At 48.2% G+C, this 13,088-nt stretch overlaps 1 protein-coding gene across 6 annotated transcripts in view; it reads left to right on the top strand.

The window, feature by feature from the left end:
* Positions 1 to 13,088, top strand: part of EHF (ETS homologous factor) — a 43,143-nt gene that overhangs the window by 14,627 nt on the left and 15,428 nt on the right. For 5 of the 6 annotated variants that reach the window (XM_089914941.1, XM_089914940.1, XM_089914942.1 and 2 more), the window contains 2 exons: positions 7,531 to 7,630; positions 11,263 to 11,508. In XM_089914941.1, coding sequence (XP_089771067.1) covers positions 7,534 to 7,630; positions 11,263 to 11,508 — 343 coding nt within the window. In that variant the 5' untranslated portion in view covers positions 7,531 to 7,533. The remainder of the gene's footprint in view (positions 1 to 7,530; positions 7,631 to 11,262; positions 11,509 to 13,088) is intronic. The other variant, XM_089914943.1, reaches the window with a different exon arrangement.

Raw genomic sequence — 13,088 nt, 5'->3', positions numbered from 1 at the left:
TTTCCAAAATATAAAATAAAGATAACTTTATTGAGTCATAAAAGGAGAGTTTATATTATATATGTGTGCAAATATACTCATGTATATATATGCATGTAAATGTGTATGTATGTGTATATAAATATATAGGGCTATAAATCTGTAATTAATGGCTAAAAGAGTAAAATTGGCCCAGCTTTCATACCCTAAATATTCCTACCTGAGTATATGGTAGGTATGACAGAATGAAGACAGATTTCTACCCTTTCATTCTAAAAAGAACTCTTGAATATATTGAGAAGAGTGATGGCTTCGGGTTGCTCTGGCAAAAAGGAAAAGGGTTTCAATCAGGGACACTGCATGATTGAATGAACCAGAGAATTTTGTAATCTTGGAGAAACCTGGTAAAGGTGTGAGGCCCCAGATGGCAGAGGGAGAATGCTGTGAGTATGTATGGAATGGGGATGGAGGTGAGGATGAGTTGAAGGCATCTTTCTTCTCTGGCAAATCACCCCCTTCTCAGCAGAAAGTCCCCAGGGTTTGTTGCTAGACCCTTGGAGTTTGAATTCTCTTCTAGCTTCAATTCTTTCGAAACTGTGTGAGCTTGAACAAGTTATCCAACCTCTCTGAGCCTCGGATAAACCATCTGTTAAATGACATGATGCCTTACAGAGTAATTGTGACTATTGACTGAGACAATGTATTTAAAACTATTAACACAGAGCCAGCACATTTTAAATGTTCAATAAACCCTAGCTACTATAGTATAGTTACTATTATTATTACTATTATTTTTTTCTTTTTCATTTTTACAGCATTTTGTCCTTGGTCTCAGTTACCTCACCACAGAGCAAAAGACACACCTTGCTCCAGATAAGCAAGCCCAAGCTGGGCTGCATTTGTCTCTGCTGGCAGGTTCTCTCTGTGTGTTTAAGAAGAGAGACCAGTGGAGCAGTTCTTGGCCTTGGTAGGAGTCCTGAGACTGGGCAGAGGCTCGTGGGTTCTGGAGTGCATGACTCTGGTCCCTTGTGAAAGTCCCAGTGGTGCCTCCTTCCTCTCATTTTTCTGTTCCCATGAGCTCAAATCCCAGACCCCCTTCTTCCAGTAAATGAGCAGTTCATGTGCTAAGGGACCCTGTAGGATAGAGAGATCCTCTGGCCATTCTCTGCCAGGAGATCCCACTTTGGATTTGCTGCTCCCCTGTGCACCTGCCAACCAACCATGGTGTGTGAGGGCACAATGCCGGGTGGTAACCCAAGGCCTGCAGAGGGGTGCCCTTCCACCGTTCCTGGCAGCCTCAGGCAGCGTGTGCCTGGTGGGACAAAGGGGAGAAGGAAGGATGCATGCCCAGAGCAGGGGAGCACGGCTTCCGTGAGCAGGGGCTGAGAGATGCCACTCACGGCTCAGCCTAATGGTGCGTCTGCCCAGCAGCCCAGGATGGGGAGTGGGGAGGCACGAGTCCAGCCCTAGGCTAGATTGTGCCAGCCAGCTGGGGTTGCTGAATATTACGTAGATGGTGGAAGTTAGAAGCCTTGCTTGAAGTGAATTAAACCCTCAATTTCCTCCTTGGAGACTCAACAAAATAATAGCCACAGCACAATAAAGAAATGATAATAATGATTATAAAGACCAGCTTAAATTTACCAAGTACTTAATATGTGTCAAGCGCTTTTCCAAGCACTCTACAGGTATCATCTCATTTTGTCTTTCAACAGCCCTTTTCATATCATCTATCAACACTTTTCATACCATTCTATCAATGAGGAAAATGAGACCTTCAAGAGAAGTTGAATCACTTGTCCAAGCTTGCCCCATTAGTAAACTGGCAAAGCCAGGGATTGAACCATGGCCATCTGACTCCAGAGCCTGGAGCTCCCCACTATTACACCATCCTGCCCCTGAAGGGTCTAACCCGACCCCAAGAATGTCGCCCAAACCAACCAGCACAGTTTAGAGAGAGATCCCTGGGCAGACCCCATGATATCTGCTAACATTTCCTGGGTACTTGCCACGTATGAGATAATGTGTGAGAACTTTATATTCTCACACATTAAACATTCTCATTTAATCCGCACATCAACTCCATTTCCCCCACTTTCTGTCATAGTGGGAAATTGAGACTTTAGAGAGGATGGTACTTCCCCAAGGTCAACACAGCCTGCCAAGGGGCAGAATCAGGATTTCAAGCCTCACCATCTGAGTCACTGTAAGAGCTGCCCTCCAGAAATGCAGCAACATCCGGCTGGGTTTGAAGATCCTCACACCTTGAGTATGTCCTTTCAACCCAGATGTTAGTGAGACTCTTTCTCATGCATTCCCATCTGTGCCACCGAGCAGCAGCTAAAATGTGAGACTCTTAAACTTTAGGGTCAGGCCAAGTGCTCTGATGGCCTCCACCCTGATCCATTGGTCCTCCCTGTGCGTGGTGGTCAAGCTGGTGCTCGAAGGGAATTTAGCCTTTGATGAAGGTCTGGCAGGGAGGGTACAGAGGTGGTAGATCGCCTTTATGCGTGGGTGGCCCAGCAGTGGTCTGAGACCCTAGCATCTTAGGGCTCTGTGGGAATTTGTGTTTAACTCCGAACTGCCACTTAACAAAGTAGGCGAGTAAAGAGTGTCTCTGGCCACCCCAGCACAGCACGGTGCCGTCTCTCTGCCAAAATGGGTTCGGACTGGTCAAACCTTAGTAGCCCATTGTTTGCCAGGGAATTGCTGCCTAAGGTGGAATAGGTCCTGGCTGGAAGGCTGGCATGAGATACCGTCTCCTGTAGTCGACTGGGTCCCACGCGTGGCTCCAGACTTCTGTCGCCCAAAGTGTCAGTTTTAGAACTGCCATGCAAAGGGTGATGTCTGGGGCGAATGTGGAAGTCAAGACAATCACAGGGGTCAAAAAGTTCCCTCCGATTGTTTGTATACACGAAGGGGGGATAAGAGAATGCAAGTGGAAAAAGCGCTGCATCACCCACATTGCATTTCACTCTTTCGGTTTCAGTTAAGATTTACCTTTTTTCTGGTGTGCAGTTTTTAATAGCCCAAGTAGTAATTTATGCTATGTTCCCAGAATACATACCATGCGGGAATAGACAAAGGTGGGCCTGATACCCAGTGCATTTTCTTAAATTTCTACCTAGGAGGCAATTACCCGGCGTGACCAGGCACTGTGCTGGGGACATCGCAGTCCCTTATCTCAGTCAGTCCTCCAGCAAGCCTACGTGGTGATACTAATGCCATGGCTGTTTCCTGGGAGAGGCTATAGCAGCTCAGAAAGGATAGAAAACAGTGCAAGGTCACCACACAGCAAGATCAAAGCCTGAGCTGTCACCTCCACAGGCTCTAATTTGACTGGTGTTCACAACTGGGGGTGATTTGGCTCCGGGGACATTTTTCAGGGGGGTGGTGGGTGAGTGCTGCTAGAATCTAGTGGCCAGCGATGCCGCTAAGCATACTGCAATGCACAAGTCGTCTCCGCCACAAAGAACCATCCTGGACCAAGATGCCAGTCGAGCTGAGGTTGAGAAACTGCTTTTCACCCTAGAATTCTCCCTCGAGCTGGAGATGAGGCCAAATAGATCCTTTTCCCAGCTTGCTTTTGGCTCGAAGGGTGGAACCTTCTTACTTAGGCTCTGAATTTACTTCTTCCAATCTTGGAAGAAGTAAAATGTGTTAGAGCAACACTCTGAGAACTGATGTTTAAAGAAAGGAAAAGAAACTGATTTTAAATGAGGGCATGTGTTCTGGCATCGGACTAGGGACCTTTAAATCCATGATATTATTTATCCTTCCAAACAGCCCTTAGGCTTGGAGGACATCCACTTTCCCCGACTTCCCCTTTGAAATCATTGAAGACATTGAGCTGGGAAAGGGTAACATACTCAAGGTCACGTGGCTGAAAGATGGGGAGCCTGGATTCCAACCCGGGCCTCAGAGATTCCAAAGTCTCTACCTCCCAAACTTGATATATTTTTCTTTTGAAAGAAACTAATAAAAGCTATGCTGAAGGTAAAGTAGAAAGCTTAAAGAGCAGCATTAAATAATTCCCTTACTTTTTAATGAAAAGGGTTGCTTTTTATACCCCATAAAGTAATCACCATGTACCATAGAAAGTTTATATTCATATATGGGAGTGTGGGTGAGTTGAATATAATAATGCTTTTTTTTTTTTTTTTTTTTTTTTTGCGGTAGGCGGGCCTCTCACTGTTGTGGCCTCTCCCGTTGCGGAGCACAGGCTCCGGACACGCAGGCTCAGCGGCCACGGCCCACGGGCCCAGCCGCTCCGCGGCATGTGGGATCTTCCCGGACCGGGGCGCGAAGCCGTGTCCCCTGCATCGGCAGGCGGACTCTCAGCCACTGCGCCACCAGGGAAGCCCATAATGCTTTTTTTTTAAAACAATTCGCAAGGCACGTTTATTATCCATTATCTCATTTGATCTTTTCAACAGTCCTGTAAGGCTGCTGGGGGGCAAATGTCCTCATTTTACACCTGAAGAGCTGGGCCTCCGAGGCGGGTAGGACTTGGTGAAAGGCCTTCCGCCATGCTGGCCCCGAGGTGGGGGGCCTTCGGTGCCCACGCTAAGGGCGCTGCCCCTGCAGCCCCAAGCTGGGTTGAGAATACTGATCTTCTTTCCTCACAAGCCCGGGTGACCTCGGTGAACTCTGACTCACTAAGGAATAAGCGACATAAACTCTTTTATGGGCAGTAACCATTTCCTGTGCCCTGTAAAAAAGGGCCCCTCGCCCTGCCAGCTGCTTTCCCTTGGAAAGGGGGTGCCGGCAGGGAGCGCGCTCAGCCTCCTGGGGGGCCAGGTGGCGACCGGGCAGCTGTGACCTTGTAGTCCTCAGGGCTTCTCTGTGGGTTGAGAGTTCTGGGTGCCTCGTGCTGAGAAATGATGTCTGCCCGGAGGAAAGGGGCTGGTGGGCATTCGGTCCTAAGAGGAAAACTGGCCCACACGGTCATGCGACATTTATTGAATTGTTCCTTAGTACCCACTCGGTTCTCTGCATGCACAAGCTCATTTGATGCCCACAGCCCTCTGCGTCTGGGTTGTTCCCATTTTACAGGGCGGGAAAGTGAGCATCAGAAAGATGTAGGCTAGACAGACTTGAACTTGCTCAAGGTCACCCACAGTGAGCAGGGGAACTAGGTTCTGAGCCCACCTCTCCCTGACTTCAAAGCCAGGCGTTCAGTCCTCACACCACCCTGCCTTCTAGTTTTTTGCGAAGTGGTGAGCCGAAGGTCTGGGCCAGCCGGCTGAGGAGGTGGGTCCTAGTTGGCCCCGGCAGGTCTGGCTTCCACTGAAATGGCCACTTTGAAACAGCCCTGCGGGCAAACCCTTGTGAAAGAATTTCAGGGAAGCCTCCGCTGCCCACCCCACCCTTACCCACAGCCTGGAGGGCAGATGGGCTGGGCTCTGAGCTGCAGCCCCTTCAGGGTTAAACAGTAACCTGCCTACCGCTTGTAGTTGAGCAAATGCTGGCAAGGAACAAGCCCGGCCTTGAGCAAACAGGAGCCGTTGCCATGACTCCTCCCTCCCCCAGCCACCCTTCTGGGGACCTGGAAGTTTTCTTGTACCTTGGAGTCCCCAGTTTGGTTTCTTCGCTTAGGGCAATTGCTGTAGAAAGCTCGATGGGAAAAGGCGCAGTTCCTGTGAAGGAGGAGAAGGCTCGACTTGGGTTGGTTTTCTCTGAGAGTGAGAACCAAAGAGATTTCTGGAAACGAACTTAAGAAGCAATTTACCTTCTTTAAATTTTTGCGTGGGGAAACTGAGGCCCAAGGTTGCTTCTGGTTTGGGTTATCCAGAGATGTAGTAGCCCTCCTCCTCATAACACCTACCATGCGGTCATGACCGACTTTGTGCCAAGTGCTCGAGGTATAGAAACTCGTTTAAGCTCTAACCAATACACATGGTACGTATGACAACCTGTATTTTGCATAAGAGGAAACTGGGGTTCAGAGAGGTTAGTGACTTTTGTTCGACTTAGTACCAACTTTAGCAGGTAAGTGTGAGAGCGTGGGATAAACCCCCGCTCTTTCTGACTTCGAAACTCATCTCTATGGCACCACCACGTAGAATCCGGCTCTGCCATCTCTGCACCCTGTGGTCTGTTACAGTGTTCACTATTCCCACCCCGTCTTTCCTTCCCCTGCCTTCTACTTAGGCCTAATTATTTGCCAAACAACAAGGATGATGATGTTAATAATCATGATAAATGTTCCTGTTTAGCCTAGTTCAACTCTTAATCACTGCTCTATCCCTGGTCCCTAAAACTGTGCCCAGCCCATTGCAAGGCTGATAAATATCTGTTGAATAAATGAATACATGAATGAATTTTTATGCCTTTTCCAGACCCCTCTTCTCCCCTCTCAAGCCCTACATAGAACCAGAGGAGCACCAGCTAAATTAGAGGAAAGGGTTTTGAGGGATGGAACCACTCTGGCTGGGCAGTTTGGGGGAGGTTGGTGACTCGTGAAGATGCAAGATTTCCCCCATACAGGCAGAAACATTTCCATGATCTGCTACTCTTCTCCTTATCCGAACATTTAGAAAGAGCAGGTTACCCTTAGAGGCCCTGGGTAATGCTCAATCATCCTCTGGAAACAAGCTGTTCATCCTTTGGATGATTGAACACACTTCTGGGGCTTTCAGTCTGAAAGGTGGAGGGCGCCTGCCTGGAGGGTAGGAAGATTGTAGATGCTGGACGACTGAGGTGAATATTTCTAAAGTGTAAAATGTTTACATGGTTTAAAAAACCCAAACAGGCTCATGGAAGAAAGCCTCTTCTCCTGGGTCCTTTACTGCGAAAATGAGCCCTCAGACTGAGAAAGTCAGCTTCAGATCAGCTTTGAAGCCTGCGGTATTCTCCAGGTCTCTAAAAGGAGAGGGAACGTGGGGCTGAATTTTTACCAGGAAGGAAGGGAAGGGGCAGTGTCTTGTCCCCAAAACCAACTGATTTCTAATATTATCACGGAGCCAAATACTTGAAAAACTCTAGGTCAAATATGGCTGAGGTCCTCCAAGACGAGCCTGTCCCGTGGTAGACGTTTGTGCTGAGGAAATTTACTGGACTCCCAGGTGTAGGCTGCTCAGATGTGTCGGGACTTGTGAATGTCTGATTTCAGGTCAGAGTTCCTGCACAGGTGCCGGGTCTGTTCTGCTACCCATTTGGGTTTTCATTGATTGAAATTTTACTTTAAATAAAAACCTCTTTGGTATTTTCACTTTTGTCAAAAAAAAAAAAAAAAAATTGGCTGCTGGCCAGACTCGCCCAGTGAGCAAGTATTACATTTTCCTCCCGTTTCATTCCGATCAGAGATTATTCATTTGTGAATGGGTGGCTATAAAATCTTGCCTCATGCATATGAAAATCGAACCTGGAAATTTTTAATTGCCAGTGAGTTTTGCTTTTACTGAAAGGGCTGGTGGCAACATGCTTCACAGGCAATGGATGGAAGGACCAAATTATTTCTTCCTTCCTAAATTTACTCTATGATCTATACTCTCAAATGACGTTTGTCCAAGAGGCACTGGCTGAACGGCCTGTTTGATCCCCTTACAGATCATGATTCTGGAAGGAAGTGGTGTAATGAATCTCAATCCCAGCAGCAACCTCCTCCACCAGCAGCCGGCCTGGACAGACATCTACCCCACGTGCAATGGTAAGGGGCCGCGCGGGGGTCAGTGTCACTCCCCATGGGGATTCTTCCTCGGCTTTAATTAGGCTCCGTTTCCCAACTTAATGAAAAATACAGGTTTTATTCAGCCGGGGGGTGTGGGGACCAGGGAGACTGGAGAAAACTCTTCTTCATGCTGGAGGTCCCCACAGGCCCCCCAGGGCCCCAGCCAGAAGCCCATTTGAGATATTCCGTGGTTTTCTCCCAATATTCAAAGGTCCAGGTTGGTAGCCTGGCAGAGAGGGTGATAGAAGAGGCACCCCAAAGGAAGGCCAACTTTAATAGTGTTGGCTGGGATATCAAGATAGGATAGGATGGAAAACTGTGTGTGCGTGTGTGTGTGTGGTGTGTGTGTCGCATGGAAGCGTGGAAGTTAAGGAGAAGAGACTTGCAGCAGCTCCATCTTTCTATTTCGTTTCCCGGTGACCTCCCTTTGTAAAGGGAGGGGAGGGTTGTTAGGAGACCATGTGCCTGCCTTTGGTGCTTTAATCTAGAACCGATCGATTAGAAGAAGGAGGGCCTGGTGGCGGGGCCTATGGAGGGTTTGGTGATCAAGCCCATGGCTTACTGTGGAAGCTGGACTGAACAAAGTTGCTGCTGAATCAGGGCGCCTCACCCCATTGTGAAGGTGTTCAGTTTGCGTAGAGTGCCGTGCACCGAACCGCAGTGGGTGTAGGGAGCTCTGGGCCTTCTCCCACCCCATACCTGCCGCTAATCTCCTCCCCAGAGACTCTGCTGCGCTTGCTTCCCTTGAGAAAATGGAGATGGGCCATCGGTGAGCAGAGTCTGGGAAGCAGCAGTGGGAGGCTGATGGAAGGGGTGCATTCTTCGAGAAGTGGCCGATCTGTGGGCAGCTCCACCTTCCAGTTTGGAAGCCCAGCCACACGTGGTCGAAAGCGGGGATGGGTGACCTTCTCTTATTGATCACCTGTGCTTCTGAACTCCTGCCTTTTCTGGGCATGACCTTCCCTGTGGCAGGACTCAGATTCCTTGTGGGGACCTTGAAGGATGATTCCAAACAGGGAAACGCACAATCTTTTGGATGCCAGGCCCTAGGACCCTCGATTAAGGCAGCATCTCTCTGGGTTGCTCTGGAGTGTAGTCAGCAGGGAGTGGAATTTAAACATCACTTTTTTACTCTCTAACTTCCAGAGGCCCCAGAGAAGGCCCAGCTCCTGGTCATGATCGATGGGGGAGGCCAGCTGAATGCCAGAGAGGAGCTGAACTCATACGAGTTTCAGTGCTTTTCCCAAAGCTTCGGGAATCTGATGAGCCGCCTGGCTGATGGGGAGTCCCCCCTGGTCAACTTTAGACAAAATTCTCGGGTTCTGCCAAGTTCTAACAGGCTGCGCTATCAGGAGCCATCCTCTCATCTGGGTCGTGTGACATCGAGAGAAGAAAGTACCGCAGGCCTGGTGTGGGGTTATTGAGAGTTGTTGTCTCTTGTTTACAAACCCGGAGCTGCACGTTCATAGCAACACAATTAATTAAAAAATAAAAGAACAAAGACTTGGGGAGCTGCAAAAAATGTAGGCCACCCTTAAATAGCTGTATCGGTGGGACACCGAAAAGTCGGGAGGAAATAGAGACGTCCGGCCTAGGCTCTGAGTGCTGGTGTATTAGGGAATATTTCTATGTAATTAAATTTTGGGACTAGATTCGTCTAGTCCCTGCCCCTTCCCCCTCCACTGTTGGCTTCTCCTTTAGGGCCCAAGCAGAGGGTTTAGGCCTGCTTTTGTGTGGCCATGAGGAATGAGGAATAAGGCACGTAATATGAGTGGCAGGTGGGACCGGCTTGGAAACATTCCCCCTTCAGCCTTTCCTCCTGAGGTGTTGAGGGCTAGGCCATAGGCATTGTGGAGATCAAACCTTTTGGAGCTCTGTAGCTCCTTGCCATTCAAACTGTATCCACTGACCAGCATCATAATCATCCTGGGGAAGCTTGTTAGGAACGCAGAAACTCAGGCCTCACCCCAGGTCTATGGAATCAGAACCCGCATTTGAACCACATTCCCTGGTGATTCGTAATCACGTTAGAGTTTGAGAAGTACTGATCTAGCATGACCTTGAAGAAAAAGTTAGGGACCATTTTCTTTTGCTACGTTTTCCTCTATTGGTCTATCCTTGAGTTTGTGGGAATATCTGTGTGTCATGCTCAGCTGGACTTCCCCTCCTTCAGCTTGGTGGGCTATAATAGGGTTTTCCCCTTGTCCTTGCCCCTCACCTTTCCCACTAGGGAGCTCCTTCCCTTGGCCCATGCTTTCAAGGGGATCATAAGGTCTCCCAGTCTGGTTACATGCCGCCAGAGGCTGGTTCTCTCTTCTCCATCCCTCCAGGATTTTGGGCTGATTTCGTCATGTTCTCTTAAGTGAGTATGAGAGTCACATACATAGATGGTTAGTCCATAGTGAGCTCAATAATAGTTATTGGCTTGAATGAATTCCTCTTCTTCACCAGTACTTGAATTAACCATCTTGTGAATGCACCTCACAACTCTTCCAGGTTCCGACGTTATTTCTTCTTCAGCCCCAAATTTACTGAAGAAAGAGAGAGACAGTACCTATGGTGGCAAAGTCTCTGAGGTAGTTTTTATGGGAGATACAAGGATGGGTAAGATAGAGTCCATGACCTTGAGCATACAATTTACAAAGGAGAACAGGACTGTAGTTAGAGACCCACCAAGAGAGGCAGAACATGACAAACGTCATTAGGAGAAATGTAAAGTGCATCTCCTGGAGTTTCAGAGGACAGCAGCCCTCAGCAGTCAGTCAGGGGGGTCTGCAATGGCTTTATAGGGTGGTCAGGGTCAGCAAGCTGGGTGTAAATTCAACAGACAGTGATAGGTAGAATACAAACCGGGCTGAAAGAACAACACAGAAAAAAGGCCAAAGGTCACTTGAGGAATAGTTAGTGAAGAGCCTTAATGCCTGGCTTGGCAGTTTGGGGCCTAATTTCAGTGGATAAAGGGAAATTGCTGAAGGTAGCTGAGTAGGGAAGTGACATCCTAGTGGCTGTAATAACCAGTATGGGGTGGGAGGATGTCAGCACCGTGAGCAGATGAATCATTTGGACCATTTTGGGGAGCAGCAAAGGCATCACAGAGAAAAGAACCTGAGTCTCAAGCTTCAGTTTTGGTTGAAAATGGACTGAGTTTTGGGTATGTATGTGTATATATGCGTGTGTAAGAGAGAGAAATAAATGGGAGAGAGAGAGGGAGAAGGAGACAACTATGTGGGTGTGGACAAGAAGCTAATACTCTGTTGAAACTGTAGGAATGCTTTAGCTTTCATGGTAGTTTGTGGGAGGTGGGAAAAGAGCTCATGGTCTCAGAGCATTTCAAGTGTTGTGTCCTCATCCAGAGCTCAGGGGTAAGTATATGGAGAACAAAATGAAGATATACGGAGGCTGAATGATTGGCTCCCACCACAACTGGGGAAAGAATTGCATTTCCTAGAGCCTCCTCTCCAGAGCCCGTCTCAAGCTCCAATCCCCACTGATGCACGCAGAGGGTGGTTGTGATCCCTGTGACGTCTGGCAGCTAGAGGGGCATCCCCATGTCTGGGATCATGCTCGGAAACAAACACAGGTCACTCACAGGGCCGCCTCCTGTTTTGCAGTTTCCAGCGGGTTTTTTGGAGGCCAGTGGCATGAAATCCATCCTCAGTACTGGACCAAGTACCAGGTGTGGGAATGGCTCCAGCACCTCCTGGACACCAACCAGCTGGATGCCAGCTGCATCCCTTTCCAGGAGTTTGACATCAACGGCGAGCATCTCTGCAGCATGAGTCTGCAGGAGTTCACCCGGGCGGCAGGGACAGCGGGACAGCTCCTCTACAGCAACTTGCAGCATCTCAAGTGGAATGGTAACTCTTTCTCTGTCTCTGTCTCTCTGCCCTGCTAGGAGCCATCTGGGAAGAGCAGAGACTCCACAGCTGGCAGGGTTCCTGTTTAGGGGCATCCAAGGATGGTCTCACCTCCAAATTACTGTCTCCTGAGACAGAAGTAGAAGGGAGGTGAGAGGACAAGCTTGAAGCCTAGGGTACAAGGTGTGTCTAATCCCATACAAATCCAGCATAATATAATTCTCTCTTTACATGGTTAATTTCCAAGGAGACAAAGGCTAGCTGGGTATTCACAGGATACTTGGTACTCTCAGAAAACCAGTTCTTTCTCTTGCAAATGGGGTTCATTGTTTCATTCCCAATCCCTTGCTTGTTAAGATCATCATGGCTACTTTTTGAAAAAATTTCTACACCTAGGTTCTTAAGATGGGACGTAAGTGTGGTAAGAAAATAGGCAAAATTAGATCTAGTTTATTTTTTGGGAGGGGAGAAAGCTTACGATACTACAACAGATTTTTAAAAGGTCCTGAATCGAAAAAAGTCTTAAAACGAATGGTCTGGACACATCTGGGATGTTTCTGCAGTGATTTCTGGGATTGGTGCTGCCCTAGAGCCCCAGGTGTCTTTCCTGAGGCCTCACCTAGCACATAGACAGGCACCGTTTACAGGCTGTCCTTTGGTGCTAGTTTATTCACACATGCACGCGTGCTACACTGGCTTGCAAGAGCTGGTAGGGTAGACATCTCTCTTGCAGAATGTCCTTGACACGGGCCTAAGGTTCTTCTGATAGTGGTTATAAACACTAGCTCCTCTGAGAACTATTTTGGAAAGCAATGATATGTACGAATAGTGAGCTATCCTGTCCACATCAGAATGGGCATGCCTGTCTAAGCAGAATCTGTGTTTGGGCATGTAGCTGGAGCTTTGGGAAGCATGAGCTCCAGGGCTGTGAACCAGATTCAGATCCAGATAACTGCCATCAACACTGAAGAGAACCCAGCGTCTGGCTTCAGAGCAGGCAGAAGTGGTGGTCATTTGAGATGACCTCATTCAGCTCCTGGGCACTCCCTACTTCCCATCCACCTCACAGAGGTGGTTGCTCCTTTTTCTTTTACTAGAACCAAACCAAACAAAGCTCTAAAGATAACCCCCAGGCATCTTCAGAAAGAGCAGACTTACACTTGAAGAATTAAAAATATTTACCTCCCCACCTCCAATTAAATCCAGCGGGACAGCTCCTCTACAGCAACTTGCAGCATCTCAAGTGGAATGGTAACTCTTTCTCTGTCTCTGTCTCTTTAAAGCTTTGCCCTGATTGAAGCTCAAGGCAGGGAAGCGTGGGAGGTGATGTGGCCATCCTTGACCTTCCCCCTTTGACCTTCCATCTTTGGCCTTCCATGACTTGCATGCTGCTGGTGCCTCTGAATGCCTAATGTCCAGATTTCTCACCTTTGTTTCGTTGTTTGCCTTTTTGTAGACATTCCTCTAACTTCCATTTATTGAGTATTTACTTATACAAGGGCTCTAAGTGAATTGATTCATTTGGTGACCTTATGAGAAAATAAATATTGCACCCATTTGACAGGGGCAGTTTTCATCTG

This window comes from Delphinapterus leucas, chromosome 7 (genome assembly GCF_059928025.1).
Source record: "Delphinapterus leucas isolate spDelLeu-1000000601 "Yukka" chromosome 7, BTC_Dleu_Yukka2, whole genome shotgun sequence".
Lineage (NCBI taxonomy): Eukaryota > Metazoa > Chordata > Mammalia > Artiodactyla > Monodontidae > Delphinapterus > Delphinapterus leucas.
Note: the sequence above shows the minus strand (reverse complement) of the source record. Positions and strands in the feature narration are given on the sequence as shown.